The sequence below is a fragment of the Lepidochelys kempii genome, chromosome 2, assembly GCF_965140265.1.
Source record: "Lepidochelys kempii isolate rLepKem1 chromosome 2, rLepKem1.hap2, whole genome shotgun sequence".
Classification (NCBI taxonomy): domain Eukaryota; kingdom Metazoa; phylum Chordata; order Testudines; family Cheloniidae; genus Lepidochelys; species Lepidochelys kempii.
Window position 1 is genome coordinate 10630453 of NC_133257.1, and position 17023 is coordinate 10647475.

Sequence of the window (17023 nt, forward strand, 5' to 3'; positions counted from 1 at the left end):
GCTTGGCAGAGAAACACATTTCACAGAAGTGTGGCTTGTGTCAACAACTGAAGCCCAGATCCAGGAAGGACAGAGAACTGAGCCTCAAACTCCTAGTCATGGAATCAGCCCTTCAGCCACTGAAGTCCTGGCGGGAGCTCTCACCGCAATTCTCCACTTCAAAGTGAGGTGCGCTCAGAGAAATGCCTGCGAGCCACTCATGTAAGGCCTCTAAGAAAAGTCCCCATAGTGAGCCCCAGTTGAGCTGGAAACTATCACTGGTTTGGTCAGTATCATCAATAGTCTCCACCGGTATCAACGCCCTCCGCACTGCCAGATTTCTGGTGTGCAACGGAACTTTCGATGACTGATGCACCGGACTTTCCTCTGTTCAGTACCGGGACCCTGGTACCGAGTTCCCCCAGAGCCTTTGTACCACATACTGCTCTTTTCAGAAACTGAGCAAGAGGACATCTCTTCTCAACTCTCATTGCACCTGCCACGTGGAGCCCAGTTTCAGTATGGACACGGGCATGCGACCCCTCTGATTAACAGCCTCCTCAGTTCAGGCAATCGTGGAACCAACCACCTTTCCATCACAGTAGCAGTACAGGGACCCTGGCAGGCCCAAAGGCAATAGGTCTCCATCACCTCTGGTGTGGCCTACCAGCAGCCAAGGAAGTACCCTCCTTCGGCTGCTGCCTCAACTTCTCAAGTTCCCAAGCAGGCAAGGGAAGAACCAGAGGCCGAAGGTGAGGAGGAAGTCACTCCTCCAGTCCACTTCTCATCATTTTCACCATGGTGGATTACTTTAAACTATTCCAGGACTTGGCACAGAGGGTGGCAGAGCCACTCCAAATACCGTAACAAGAGGTTTGTGAGTCGCGCTACAAGCTGGTGGACATTCTACATTCCTCCACCTCCTCCAGAGTGGCCCTCCCTATTAATGAGGCTCTGCTGGACCCCACCAAGGTGATATGGCATACCCTTGCGTCTGTTCCTCCAACTTGTAATGGGAGACAAGAAATATTATGTGCCAGCAAAGGATATGGAATTCCTGTTCTGATACCCACCTGCCAATTCAATCATTGTGGATGCAGTTTACTATGAAGGCCACCAACACCACTTTAAGTCCACGCCTTATGACCGGGACTGGAAGTGCCTGGACCTGTTTGGCAGGAAGGCCTATTTCTTGACCACCTTCCAATTCAGAGTGGTGACAGATATGACTATTAGAACTATGTGAAGTTTAGTTCTTTTATTGAACAGCTTCCCGATTCTCACAAGGAACAATGTAAAGCCTTGGTTAACAAGAGCCAGATGATGGCAAAAATGTGTCTCCAGTCTGCACTTGATGCAGCTGACATGTTGGCATGTTTTATTTTGACTGCCATTGTGATGAGACAGGCCTCGTGGCTTTATCTGTCTGGCTTCCCCAAGGAGGTCTAAACGATGGTAGAGAACCTTCCCTTTGAGTGGACGAAATTATTTGCTGAAAAGACTGACACATCACTCCACACATTTAAAAGATTCAAGGGCTATTCTTCTGTCCCACAGGATCTATACATTTCGGTACAAAAAAATTCACAGCCCTCAGTCACCATTCAAGCCTCGCTCACAATATCCATCTCAATATGTAGAGAGATCATATAAACCCCAGAGGAAGAAGCCCAGGTTCCACAGATAAGACATCAGGATCTCAGCAAACTTCCTCTCACCCCTCTACCTGAAAGACAGTTTTGACAGGTTGGTTGAGGTGCCTGTAGAACACTCTCTTTATTTCACGCCGGAAAACCCCACCCATCTCTTCAGAAATGATCTCTCCCTGTTCTTCAGCACCTGGGAATGGATAACCTCCGACATATGAGTGCTCAAGATCATCTGAGATGACTACTCCATCCGTTGCTCCCCCCTCTTCCCTCCCAAACACTCTTCCCTGTCCCTCTTCAGGGACCCTTCTCATAAGAGTTTGCTACGTCAGGAGATAAACCACGATTTCAGCGTAGGATCCATAGAGCCAGTGCCCACACATCTCATCACCAAAGGCTTCTACTCTTGTTACTTCCTGTAACCAAAGAAAAAAGGGGGTTGGAGATCCATACTGGAGCACTAAACAAGTTTATCAAAGCTCAGAAGTTCAAGATGATCACATTATCAACGATCAATCCAGAGTTGAACAAAGGAGACTGATTCTCGGCCCTCGACCTCCAAGATGCATATTTTCACATCGTGATCATACTGAGCCACAGACGTTATCTTGGGTTCATGCTAGGTCAAGACCAATAGAGAGTACTCCATTTTGGCCTCTCATTGGCTCCCAGAGTATTCTCCAAGGTCCTCACAGTAGTGGTGGCCCACTTACAGTCTCAAGGCATTATGATTTATCCTTATCTGGACGACTGCCTTCTTAGAGCGCGGGCCTTCGCAGAGGCCCAGTGAGCCACTCAAACTACACTGGACCTGTTTCAGAATCTGGGCCTATAGATCAACAAACAAAAATTGACATTAACACTGGTACAGAGGCTAGAATTCCTAGAAGCTGAGTCCATTCAGGCAAAGGGGCTCCTCCCACATCACAAATTTCTCAGTCTCTTCTTGTTGATAGAGACAGTACAATCCAGCCCCAAATTTCAGCCAGACATTATCTCCAGCTCCTAGGGAATATGGCCATGGGCACATCGGTGGTTGCTCAAGCCAGTCTGCGGATGAGATGCCTCCAAGCATGGTGTGGTTTGGTTTAGAGGTCGAACAGAGACAATATAAGCAAACTACTATCAATGTGCACCAGGGTCAAGCAATCCTGGGACTGGTGGAAGGATTCAATAAATATCTGTACGGGAATTTGGTTTGTTCAGTTTTTCTCGTCTCTGCTTCTGACTACTGATGCATCCCTCGTAGGATGGGGTACACATCTCAATGGTGGCATAATACAAGGCAAATAGTCTTCAGCAGAGCCAACCTGCTCAAACTCAGAGCAGTCAGAAACGCTGATCAAAGATACACACATAAGGGTCATGGATAGACAATATTGCCTGGATTTATTACATAAACCATCAGGGAGGCGCCAGGTCTCATTCCTGTATGTAGAAGCACTAAAACTATGGAACTGTTGTATCTCCAAGAATACCTTTAATATCAGCGGCCTTCTTATAAGTAATACACAACATGATGGCGAACGGTCTCAGCTGCAAATTCCCACGCGAGCACATGGGAGATAGATTTGGTAATACTCCACAACATATTCCAACAATGGGGGGACACTGATAATAGACCTATTTGCTAATTACTAACAAGAAAAGTCCTCAGTACTGCTCCAGAGCAGGGATCGGATGACACTCCATGGGAGAGGCTTTCCTCCTTCCATGGGACAAGGGCCTTCTTTAAGCCTTTCCCCTATTGCCTCTATTACCAAAGGTCCTGCTGGAAGTTGAAAGAGCAAACGTCGTACTGATTGCTCCCACCTGGCCCAGACAAACATGGTACCTTACCTATCACAGCTTGCACTATGACCACCAATGACTATTCCAATCACTCCTTACTTTCTATCACAGAACAAGAGACACGCTCTCAATCCCAACCGATGGATTCTGCAGCTCAGAGCCTGGCTCCTTCATAGTTCCAGCACAAAGAGACATCTTACTCTGAGGAGGTCCAGGAGGTGTTGTTGCACAGTAGGAAAGGAGCTACTTGCCATACCTATCTAGAGACATGGAAGAGATTCCAGATTTGGTGGGATCCCTAATACATCCACCTCACGTGTCATTCTTGACTACCTATTGACTCTCAAAAAGTCGTGACTCTCTATCAGTTTGCTGAAGGTTCATCTAGCAGCAATTGGAACCTTCCATCAGCAGGTAGAAGGATATTCAATCTTCTCTCATCCAACTACAAAGAGCTTTCTCAAAGGCATAGTGAAAACTCTTCATACAACCCAGACCTCCCACTCTTCAATGGGATCTCAACGTAGTATTAAAAGGTCTGACTAGGCCACCATTTGAACCCAGGGCCACTTGTTCATTAACTCACCTTTCCATGAAGATAGCGTTCCTCATTGCCATCACCTCTGCAAGAAGGATTGGGGAAATACCAGCTTTGATGGTGCATCCCCCTTTCACTATGTTCTTTCCTGACAAAGTCACACTTAAACCACATCCAAAGTTCACTTGCAAGGTGACTTCCGCATTCTACATAAATCAGCTTATTCAGCCTCCAGCCTTTTATCTCAAATCTCATCAGGATAATAGGGAAGTCATCCTCCATACACTCAACATGATGAGAGCCTTGGCTTTCTATTTGGACAGGACAAGAGCCTTCAGAAAATCCCTGAGTCTCTTTCTCCCCATTGCGGATTGGTCAAAAGGTGCAGCGAGTTCAGCTCAGAGACTCTCTAAGTGTGTCTCAGGCTGTATTAATCTCAGTTACCAATCGCATAACATAACACCCCCATCTTCAGTACACACGCATTCTACGAGGCCAGTCTCCTCATCTGTCACCTTCTTCAAGAGTATCTGTATCTTAGAAATCTTTAGAGCATCTACCTGGGCATCTGTACACACCTTTTCAGAACACTATGCCATCCTGGGGGATTTGGCTGCAAATGCCAAATTCAGTGTCACAGTACTATCAAATTCCCAGACTCCAGTGGTGGGCACTTCTTGGGAGTCACCTACAATGGAGCACCCATAGGGACACTACTCCAAGAAAAAAAAGAAGTTACCTTGTGCAGTAACGATGGTTCTTCAAGATGTGTATTCCTATGGGTGCCCCACAACCCCCCTCTTCCCTCCCTTCCCCACTTCGGAGTTCTAATAGTTGACTGCAGTAGAGAAGGAACTAAGGAGTGATTACCTGCATGCGCTGGCTAGCCTCGTGGCAGGTGAGGGGAAGTACATGTGGGGGCTGGACGGACTGCTCCCAAAGTTCTCCGATTAGCAGTACAGAGACGCAGACACACCCACAGTGGAGCACCCATAGAAAAACACATTTTGAAGAACCATTGTCACTGCACAAGGTGAGTTAACTTCTTGTGTTACCTAATCTTCCCTGTAGTACATGTGAGGCACTTGTATTTTTAACATGGTTGCCACAGGACAGTGATACAAATGTATGAGATTTTTAAATGTCATCCTAAAGCATTTCTCTCCTCTTTCCCTTTGGTGAAAAAGTACAGAATAGTTCCCACTCCCAGGTAATTTCTCACTTAAATCTGAGTGTGCATGTTGCATTTTATAAAGCTCACAGGAGTAAGTTCAAAACCTGGTTCTGACACTAACTTCCTCTGTGACGTGAGAAAATTGCATATGTGCCCTATTTCAAATTCTGATGTCAGGTGCATCAATGTAAATCCTGAGTAACTTCACCATCTGTACACGGGGGATACTATAACTTATCTCACCACTCAGATGGGTATTATGAAGCTTAGTTAATGTTTGCAAAGTTCTTCATGGATTAAAAAAACTATACAAATACCTCTTACTGTTGTTAATTTGAAGAGCTTCAGGTATCTGAATTTATTTTAATCAATACATTTCAAATAATTAAATAAAATAATTAAAATTGTGACCTAAGGTGCAGAATCTGGGTAAGTAGCTTTTTTGATCGGCAAGAAAAACCAAATAGAAGCTATACATAAGTTATAAGGTATTTCTTCTTGATCGCTCCTTTCTGTGAATTCACAGAAAACTAAATTAAAAGATTCTAAATTGATTTACACATAATCTGGTGGTAGCTGGTGTACATGTCCCATTGAAAAAAGAAGCCACTACACTATTAAACTGGTATAGCAAGATCAGTCCCATGCAAGATAATGGAGTGGCTCATATGGGTCTTGAGTAATATGGAATTAAAGGAAGGTAATATAATTAATGCCAGTCAGCGTGGGTTTATGGAAAGTCTGTCAAACTACTGATATCTTTTTTGATGAGATTACCAGTTTGAATGATAAAGGCAATAATGTTGATGTAATATAATTAGACTTCTGTTAGGTGTTTGACTTAGTATTACATATTACACAACATTTTGATTAAAAATATTGAATGATATAAAATTAATGTGGTGGTGTAGTCATATCTGTCCCAGTATATTAGAGACACAAGATTGGTGAGGTAATATCTTTTACTGATCAGCTTCCGTTGGTGTTCTCTCTCACCAACAGAAGTTGGTCCAATAAAAAATATTACCTCATCCTCCTGTCTCTCTAATAAAATTAACATAGCATGCATTAAATGGATTAAAGGCTGACTAACTGATGGGTCTCCAAATGTAATTATAAGTGAGGAACCATCATTGAACAGTGGGTGTGTTTCCAGTGAAGTTCTGCAGGGATCAGTTCTTGGCCATATGCTATTTAACATTTTTATTAATGACTAGGAGGAAAACATCTGATAAAGTTTACAGATGACCGACAAATTGGGGGAGTGATAAATAAGGAAGAGGATAGGTCAGGTCAATGATAGAGTGATCTGGATTGCTTGGTAAACTGTGTGCAAGTAAACAATATGTGTTTTAATATGGCTAAATGTAAATGTATCCGTGTAAGAATAAAGAATATAGGCCAAACTTACAGGATGGGGGACTGTATCATTGGAAGCAGTGACTTTGTTAAAGACTTCGGGGTCATTGTGGAGAATCAGCTGAACATGTGCTCACCCATGTAACTCTGTGGCCAAAAGGCTAATCGGATGAATAAACAGGGTGTCTCAAGAAGGAGTAAAGAGGTTATTTTACTTCTGTATTTGTCACTACTGTGATGCTGTTGGATTACTCTGTCCAGTTCTGGTGTTGACAATTCAAGAAGGATTTTGATAAATTAGAGATGGTTCATGGAAGAGCCAGAAGAATTATTAACAGGTTTCAGAGTAACAGCCGTGTTAGTCTGTATTCGCAACAAGAAAAGGAGTACTTGTGGCACCTTAGAGACTAACCAATTTATTTGAGCATGAGCTTTCGTGAGCTACAGCTCACTTCATCGGATGCATACCATGGAAACTGGTTAGTCTCTAAGGTGCCACAAGTACTCCTTTTCTTTTTAAGAATTATTAAAGCATTGGAAAACATGCCTTAGAGTGATAGACTCAAGGGGCTCAGTCTATTTAGCTTAACAAAGAGAAGGTTAGGGGGTGACTTGATTACAGTATTTAAGTACCTACATGAGGAATAAATCTTTAATAATGGGCTCTACAACTCAAGTTCATTTCTTTCCCACTTGTGTATCATCATCAGTAGTAAAGATTTTGCAGGCAAAATTATCGTCTCAAGTGACACCTGTGCAACCTCATTGCTTACTGTAGGCTTGGAATGATTTAATTTATAGACACTTGGGAAGTGATTCTTTTGATGCTCAAGATTAATAGAATCTGCATCTCAGTCTCATTTAGTTGTTGTTTCTGCAGGGCTAACTTTTGTAAATAGCTGACAGTGCTTATTATGCTCTTGCAGTAGTAAGACCATACTTAACTTTGCATCGGAATTTTCTGTTTTACAGGGTCCGTGTCTCACATTTTAAATCTGAAACATACTATAGGGAACTTGTACCAAATTTCAGCCACTAATTAATGTGCATGTGGAATAAATTCATATGAGTTTGAGTGTTTCTATGTTGTTGGGTTTAAAGGAAATTTGGGAAAACTGGAACACTGGAAAAGCCTGATTTCTTTTCACACAGCACTGTACATTTAAAGGCTCCTGCTCTTCCCTGAGCAGTAACATTGTGACATCAAAAATAATCATCCACTCGTCTCTCATGCCCTCCATTTTGTTTGCATACTTGGGAGAGCACTGATTGCTTACCTGGTAGTCATGGCAACGGCTGCCTTTGAAAACTGGTTTACCTCAGACTATCATAAAGTTATAATGAAGGGTCACAGGAAGAAATGTAATGAGTTTTAAGGAGCTCCTGCTGTGCTCCTTGGGGTTTGTGCTGTGTAAGTTACACTGTTTCTTTTCAAAGGGTAATTGTTACTTTTCTCAAAAATGGTTACATGAAAATAAGATATAAAATTAAAGCTCCTTGTATTGTATATTTTTATATACTTACAAATCTATGGCTTTCTGAATATTTACCTTTTTCAAAAAGTAGGAAATTATAAATCTGAGTCCCTACTCAGTTTTCCATTACAGAATTAAAAAAGAAGTAATTTAAAAGTTGCAAGATAAAAAAAAAAACATGTTTTGTTTGAATACAGTTTAGTTTAATTATTTCCAGTAAGTTGGTCAACATGGCACTGAGTGGTGAAACATAGAGCTTCACAGATAACAGTAGCAATTAAATATACAGTGAAGAAAAGGGTTCAGTTACGTGATTGCATATTATTTTTTACAGAGGATGCCTTGTTTATTCCATGCACAGAATGGATCGATAGGGATGTATAGGGAAGGAGTCTGTTACCTCATTTGTTGCAGAAGTTGGAAGTTTTGTAGTGAATTAGGTAGTCGACTGCGGGAAGAGAAAGGCTGGTCTTATGGCTAAGGAAGTTGACTGTCACTCACCTGGAGACTTGGATTCTATCTTTGCCTCTGAACTAGAGTTCTTATGTGAAACTGAGCAAGTTACACCAAACGTTTCACAGTTACTTCTGCATGTAATTAAAGTCTGTATCATCATGCATTTGCACAAGGGGCTGAGTTAGGGGTGCATGGGCAATGTTCATGCTGGAATTTTCTAATTTGAGAGTAATTTGATTATGATGTCAGAGTTGTTCCTGAGGCTATGGATGGCATTGTGTTCTGCACAGCTGAGGTTATGGGGCAAGTGATATTGTGGAAATTGTGGAAAAGCAACATCACTTGCCCCATAACCTCAGCTGTGCAGAACACAATGCCATCCACAGCCTCAGGAACATCTCTGAGATCATAAACCGAGAAGTCTGCTGCTTGCCAGGGGCTAAGATTTGCGATGTGACAGAGAGACTGCCGAGACTCATCAAGCCCTCGGATCGCTACCCCTTCCTGCTTCTCCACGTGGGCACCAATGATACTTCCAAGAATGACCTTGAGCGGATCACTGCGGACTACGTGGCTCTGGGAAGAAGGATAAAGGAGTTGGAGGCGCAAGTGGTGTTCTCGTCCATCCTCCCCATGGAAGGAAAAGGCCTGGGTAGGGACCATCGAATCGTGGAAGTCAACGAAAGGCTACGCAGGTGGTGTCGGAGAGAAGGCTTTGGATTCTTTGACCATGGGATGGTGTTCCATGAAGGAGGAGTGCTGGGCAGAGACGGGCTCCATCTTACGAAGAGAGGGAAGAGCATCTTTGCCAGCAGGCTGGCTAACCTAGTGAGGAGGGCTTTAAACTAGGTTCACCGGGGGAAGGAGACCAAAGCCCTGAGGTAAGTGGGAAAGCGGGATACTGGGAGGAAGCACAGGCAGGAATGTCTATGAGGGGAGGGCTTCTGCCTCATACTGGGAATGAGGGGCGATCAACAGGTTATCTCAAGTGCTTATATACAAATGCACAAAGCCTTGGAAACAAGCAGAAAGAACTGGAAGTCCTGGTGATGTCAAGGAACTATGACGTGATTGGAATAACAGAGACTTGGTGGGATAACTCACATGACTGGAGTACTGTCATGGATGGTTATAAACTGTTCAGGAAGGACAGGCAGGGCAGAAAAGGTCGGGGAGTAGCACTGTATGTAAGGGAGCAGTATGACTGCTCAGAGCTCCGGTACGAAACTGTAGAAAAACCTGAGTGTGTCTGGATTAAGTTTAGAAGTGAGAGCAACAAGAGTGATGTAGTGGTGGGAGTCTGCTATAGACCACCGGACCAGGGGGATGAGGTAGATGAGGCTTTCTTCCGGCAGCTCACAGAAGCTACTAGATCGCATGCCCTGATTCTCATGGGTGACTTTAATTTTCCTGATATCTGCTGGGAGAGCAATACAGCGGTGCATAGACAATCCAGGAAGTTTTTGGAAAGCGTAGGGGACAATTTCCTGGTGCAAGTGCTAGAGGAGCCAACTGGGGGGGGGGCGCTTTTCTTGACCTGCTGCTCACAAACCGGGTAGAATTAGTAGGGGAAGCAAAAGTGGATGGGAATCTGGGAGGCAGTGACCATGAGTTGGTTGAGTTCAGGATCCTGACGCAGGGAAGAAAGGTAAGCAGCAGGATCCGGACCCTGGACTTCAAAAAAGCAGACTTCGACTCCCTCAGGGAACGGATGGCCAGGATCCCCTGGGGGACTAAATTGAAGGGGAAAGGAGTCCAGGAGAGCTGGCTGTATTTCAAGGAATCCCTGTTGAGGTTACAGGGACAAACCATCCCAATGAGTCGAAAGAATAGTAAATATGGCAGGCGACCAGCTTGGCTTAATGGTGAAATCCTAGTGGATCTTAAACATAAAAAAGAAGCTTACAAGAAGTGGAAGGTTGGACATATGACCAGGGAAGAGTATAAAAATATTGCTCGGGCATGAAGGAATGATATCAGGAGGGCCAAATCGCACCTGAAGCTGCAGCTAGCAAGAGATGTCAAGAGTAACAAGAAGGGTTTCTTCAGGTATGTTGGCAACAAGAAGAAAGCCAAGGAAAGTGTGGGCCCCTTACTGAATGAGGGAGGCAACCTAGTGACAGAGGATGTGGAAAAAGCTAATGTACTCAATGCTTTTTTGCCTCTGTTTTCACTAACAAGGTCAGCTCCCAGACTGCTGCGCTGGGCATCACAAAATGGGGAAGAGATGGCCAGCCCTCTGTGGAGATAGAGGTGGTTAGGGACTATTTAGAAAATCTGGACGTGCACAAGTCCATGGGGCCGGACGAGTTGCATCCGAGAGTGCTGAAGGAATTGGCGGCTGTGATTGCAGAGCCATTGGCCATTATCTTTGAAAACTCGTGGCGAACCGGGGAAGTCCCGGATGACTGGAAAAAGGCTAATGTAGTGCCAATCTTTAAAAAAGGGAAGAAGGAGGATCCTGGGAACTACAGGCCAGTCAGCCTCACCTCAGTCCCCGGAAAAATCATGGAGCAGGTCCTCAAAGAATCAATCCTGAAGCACTTGCATGAGAGGAAAGTGATCAGGAACAGCCAGCATGGATTCACCAAGGGAAGGTCATGCCTGACTAATCTAATCGCCTTTTATGATGAGATTACTGGTTCTGTGGATGAAGGGAAAGCAGTGGATGTATTGTTTCTTGACTTTAGCAAAGCTTTTGACACGGTCTCCCACAGTATTCTTGTCAGCAAGTTAAGGAAGTATGGGCTGGATGAATGCACTATAAGGTGGGTAGAAAGCTGGCTAGATTGTCGGGCTCAACGGGTAGTGATCAATGGCTCCATGTCTAGTTGGCAGCCGGTATCAAGTGGAGTGCCCCAAGGGTCGGTCCTGGGGCCGGTTTTGTTCAATATCTTCATAAATGATCTGGAGGATGGTGTGGAATGCACTCTCAGCAAATTTGCGGATGATACTAAACTGGGAGGAGGGTAGATACGCTGGAGGGGAGGGATAGGATACAGAAGGACCTAGACAAATTGGAGGATTGGGCCAAAAGAAATCTGATGAGGTTCAATAAGGATAAGTGCAGGGTCCTGCACTTAGGAAGGAAGAATCCAATGCACCGCTACAGACTAGGGACCGAATGGCTAGGCAGCAGTTCTGCGGAAAAGGACCTAGGGGTGACAGTGGACGAGAAGCTGGATATGAGTCAGCAGTGTGCCCTTGTTGCCAAGAAGGCCAATGGCATTTTGGGATGTATAAGTAGGGGCATAGCGAGCAGATCGAGGGACGTGATCGTTCCCCTCTATTTGACATTGGTGAGGCCTCAACTGGAGTACTGTGTCCAGTTTTGGGCCCCACACTACAAGAAGGATGTGGATAAATTGGAGAGAGTCCAGCGAAGGGCAACAAAAATGATTAGGGGTCTAGAACACATGACTTATGAGGAGAGGCTGAGGGAGCTGGGATTGTTTAGCTTGCAGAAGAGAAGAATGAGGGGGGATTTGATAGCGGCTTTCAACTACCTGAAAGGGGGTTCCAAAGAGAATGGCTCTAGACTGTTCTCAAGGGTAGCAGATGACAGAACGAGGAGTAATGGTCTCAAGTTGCAGTGGGGGAGGTTTAGATTGGATATTAGGAAAAACTTTTTCACTAGGAGGGTGGTGAAACACTGGAATGCGTTACCTAGGGAGGTGGTAGAATCTCCTTCCTTAGAGGTTTTTAAGGTCAGGCTTGACAAAGCCCTGGCTGGGATGATTTAACTGGGAATTGGTCCTGCTTTGAGCAGGGGGTTGGACTAGATGACCTTCTGGGGTCCCTTCCAACCCTGATATTCCATGATTCTATGATCAAAAAGGCTGACAAAGGAGGTGCTGTCGTTGTCATGAATAGGTCGGAATACGAACGAGAGACTGCTAGGCAGACCTCCTACACCACATTCTACAGGCCATTACCCTCTGATCCCACTGAGAGTTACCAAAAGAAACAATACCATCTGCTCAAGAAACTCCCTGAAAAAGCACAAGAACAAATCTGTACAGACACACCCCTAGAACCCCGACCAGGGGTATTCTATCAGCTACCCAAGATCCATAAACCTGGAAATCCTGGACGCCCCATCATCTCAGGCATTGACACCCTGACAGCAGGATTGACTGGCTCCGTAGACTCTCTCCTCAGGCCTGTGTGACTAGCACTCCTAGCTATCTTCAAGACACCACTGACTTCCTAAGGAAACTACAATCCATCGGTGATCTTCCAGAAAACACCATTCTGGCCACTATGGATGCAGAAGCCCTCTACACCAACATTCCACACAAAGATAGACTACAAGCTGTCAGGAACATTATCCCCGATAATGTTACGGCAAACCTGGTAGCTGAACTTTGTGACTTTGTCCTCACCACAACTATTTCACATTTGGGGACAAAGTATACCTTGAAATCCGCGGCACTGCTATGGGTACCTGCATGGCCCCACAGTATGCCAACATTTTTATGGCTGACTTAGAACAACGCTTCCTCAGCTCTCGTCCCCTAATGCCCCTATTCTAATTGTGCTACATTGATGACATCTTCATCATCTGGATCCATAGAAAAGAAGCCCTTGAGGAATTCACCCATGATTTCAACAATTTCCATCCCACCATCAACCTCAGCCTGGACCAGTCCACACAAGAGATCCACTTCTTGGACACTACAATGCTAATAAGCGATGGTTACATAAACACCACCCTATCCTGGAAACTTACTGACTCCTATGCCTACCTACATGCCTCCAGATTTCATCCAGACCACACCACACGATCCATTATCTACAGCCAAGCTCTAAGATACAACAACATTTGCTCCAACCCTTCAGACAGAGACAAACACCTACAAGATCTCTATCAAGCGTCCTTACAACTACAGTACCCACCTGCGGAAGTGAAGAAATAGAATGACAGAGCCAGAAGAGTTCCCAGAAGTCACCTACTACAGGACAGGCCCAACAAAGAAAGTAACAGAACACCATTAGCTGTCACCTTCAGCTCCCAACTAAAACCTCTCCAACGCATCATCAAGGATCTACAACCTATCTTGAAGGACGATCCCTCACTCTCACAGATCTTGGGAGACAGGCCAGTCTTTGCTTACAGACAGTTCCCCAACCTGAAGCAAATACTCACTGGCAACCACAGACCAAAAACACTAACCCGGGAACCTATCCTTGCAACAAAGCCTGTTTCCAACTCTGTCCACATATCTGTTCAAGGGACACCATTATAGGACCTAATCACATCAACCACACTATCAGAAGCTTGTTCACCTACACATCTACCAATACGATATATGCCATCATGTGCCAGCAATGCCCCTCTGCCATGTACATTGGCCAAACCGAACAGTCTCTATGCAAAAGAATAAATGGACACAAATCAGACATCAAGAACTGTAACGTTCAAAAACCAGTCAGAGAACACCTCAACCTCCGTGGACACTCAATTACAGACGTGAAAGTGGTAATTCTTCAACAAAAAATTTTCAAAAACAGACTCCAATGAGAAACTGCAGAACTGGAATTAATTTGCAAACTGGACACCATTAACTTAGGCTTGAATAAAGACTGGGAGTGGATGAGTCATTACACAAACTAAAAACTATTTCCCCATGCTAATTTCCCCCCTACTGTTACTCACACCTTGTCAACTGTTGTAAATGTGCCATCCCGATTATCGCTACAAAAGTTTTTTTTCTCCTGCTGATAATAGCCCACCTTAATCGATTAGTCTCTTTAGAGCTTGTTTGGTAACCCACATTTTTTTCATGTTCTGTGTGTGTGTGTGTGTGTATCTATCTTCCTACTCTAATTTCCACTACATGCATCTAATGAAGTGGGCTTTAGCCCACGAAAGCTTGTGCTCAAATAAATTTGTTAGTCTCTAAGGTGCCACAAGTACTCCTGTTCTTTTTGCTGATACAGACTAACACGGCTTCCACTCTGAAACCTGTCATTAATATTATAGCAATAAAATAAAGCATAGAGATCCATGCTTTTCATTGTAGAATTCCTAATTAAATGTTGAGGTTCTGTCTCAAGTTACGACTTAGTCTTAAGCAGTGTCAGCTCTCTGGACTTGATGATTCCAGCTCTGTTGTTTGTTAATTAAGCCATCTGGAAAAGCAGAATGAAATTTTTTTTTTCAGTGGGTCTGCATTTTTTTTTATTTTTGTATTTTCTATTGATCAACTCCGGAAGTGACATAAGCTTAGCTTCATTAACGTCCAGTGAGAAATTATTGTAAAAGCAGTAGAAGTAACTGCACAGAGTGCCCAGTGGCTACTTCTGTTGATATTGTAAGTGCTGCTTTAGGGCTATATTAGGAAGCAAAGTTAAGCTGCACTGTTCTGGATGCATTGTGAATGGGATAATATGGTACTTAGATACACACTTATTGCAGAACAGTGAATTGCTAACTAACATAAATCCTCAGTGAATTTTTTTATTAACATTAAAAAAACATTTTTAGTCCATTCCCTCAATATGACCTGAAATAGAACAGTGTTAGAGCACTTCACAACATGAAGTTCCTTCATAACTAGGAAATTTCAAGTTACTTCTGGTCTCTGTTCTGAAGTGGTTTCTGAGTAAGCAGTAGCACCAAATATTTGCAGATTTTGTAAAATGCTTTGTGAAGCTTGAAGTGGAACCCTCTGAAAAGTGATGGCATCTAGTTGGTGTGATATTGCTTTCTTTTTCTTTTTTGCGTTGGTGGTTGAAGTTATACCACATGCCAGTGCTTCTAAACCTTTTTGGGCGACAGCTGGTTTTCCACTCTGACTTCTGTTGCAACAGCCAGTGCAACTTGGATTTGGATCCACCAACGCTCCATTGTGAGTAGGAGGGCACACAGTGAAATGGAAATGGTGTGATGGGAGGCAGCTCATTAAGGAAAAAGTGCGGAGTCTAGAGTAGCACTCATGAAATTCTGAATTAGCACCAATAAAAGCAATATATTGGTGATTGGAAACCACTACCATAGATACACCCACCATTGTAATATCTGTTAATCAGTAAGATGCTACTGTAAAATGGACTTTAAGAAAGAAAGAGATTTTTGTGTGTAATGTATGAATGACAACTTTGTTTCAAAAGCTACCAGAATTTTTGTGACACGTTATAAATCAATTTTTATTTGATTTTAAATTTTCTATTTAGAAATTTCATCACTACTGCACATTTTCCATGACCTAATTTGATTGAGCAATTATGATGCACAGAAATGAGCCATAGTTAATGACTTATTTACCATTATTTTTCCAGACACTGGAGGCCATTTTGAATTTCAAATACTCTGGGGGACCAGGACATGCTGATGGCTATTACAGGAATCTATCTCTGGGCCTTCATGTGGAAGTGGAGCCATCTGTCTTCTTTACACACATCAGTACCCTTCCTGCAACAAGGTAAGGCTTCCAGTCATCCTTGCAACCCAAGATATCCACAGCAGCACACAGACAAAAGCTGCTGAATGTAATTAATAAGATGTATGGAGAGATGTGTGGAACTGCTGGATATTTTATAAGATACCAGCTGTAACCTACCTCTCACTTTGTGGTAAAACAGTCCATGTGAATGTCTATAGTTCTTATATATTCACCTTGCTATAGCTTGAAAATAAAACATTTCCTTTTATAATGGGCACCTTCTTCCGTGTCTCTTCACTGAAATTGTGAAGGTTTTAGTGTTGTTTGCTGTTCTAGACTGTATTCTGCATGCTACTGGATACCAATGAAAACAGTAAGTTTGGGTCATTCTCTCCTAAGTGGATTTTTACCTGTTTCTTATTGGTGATAAATGTAAAGTTTTGTATTTATAGTGACTTTCATCCCAAGCATAGTATATGGAATATAGTCAGAGGTCAACATTTTCAAACTTCGGGTGCCTAAAGTTAATCAACAATACTGAATGGAAAGTACTTCCAGTAATTGTATTTGCTGCTATTATAATTAGTTGATAAAGAGTAAAACCTCAATTCTATATAGTCAGTTTCATTATCTTCTTTTTATTTGAGGTATTTTTTTGAGCCAACAGCTATTTTATGAAAATTAATTCTGTATGTTAAAGTTCTTCTGCTGGTGATTGCTACATGATGGTATAAAAGGCAGCGCAGCCTGAGACCACGCTCAGTTCCTTCTTACCACCCACAATCGATAGAGTAGATTGCCTTGCTTCTGCAAGTTTCTTTTTACAGGGAAATTATCTTCCTTTCTGTAAATAGGTAAGTTAGTGGCCTTTGCTAGTGTTAAGATTAGTGTAGCTCTTCTTGGTTGTTTTTCTTGGAGCCGGGGTTTCCTCTTATTCACAGGGCCAGAGTATGCTTCTGTCTCTGGGTTTTATGCCTTGTGCTGGCTTGCAAGAAATCTGTGCTGATGAGTGACTTGTATTCCACCTTCCTTAAATGCATTGGTGAGGGTCACATTCTAGACCACTGCCAGATTTGCAAGAACTTTAAACCCTCGACAAACAAGGACAGAGAGGTGAAACTGCGTCACATCCTCATGCACGCTGCCTTTTGTCCATCTTCTGACCCTTCTCGCTCAGGGCTGGCACTAAGTATTTCAATATTGGTGAGGAGCAG

The 17023-nt window shown here is 43.4% G+C and overlaps 1 protein-coding gene across 3 annotated transcripts in view; it reads left to right on the forward strand.

Moving 5' to 3' along the window:
* The window catches only part of TRAPPC9 (trafficking protein particle complex subunit 9), an 829667-nt gene that overhangs the window by 308998 nt on the left and 503646 nt on the right, over positions 1 to 17023 (forward strand). For all 3 annotated transcript variants that reach the window (XM_073330054.1, XM_073330052.1, XM_073330055.1), the window contains exon 18: positions 15706 to 15848. In XM_073330054.1, coding sequence (XP_073186155.1) covers positions 15706 to 15848 — 143 coding nt within the window. The remainder of the gene's footprint in view (positions 1 to 15705; positions 15849 to 17023) is intronic.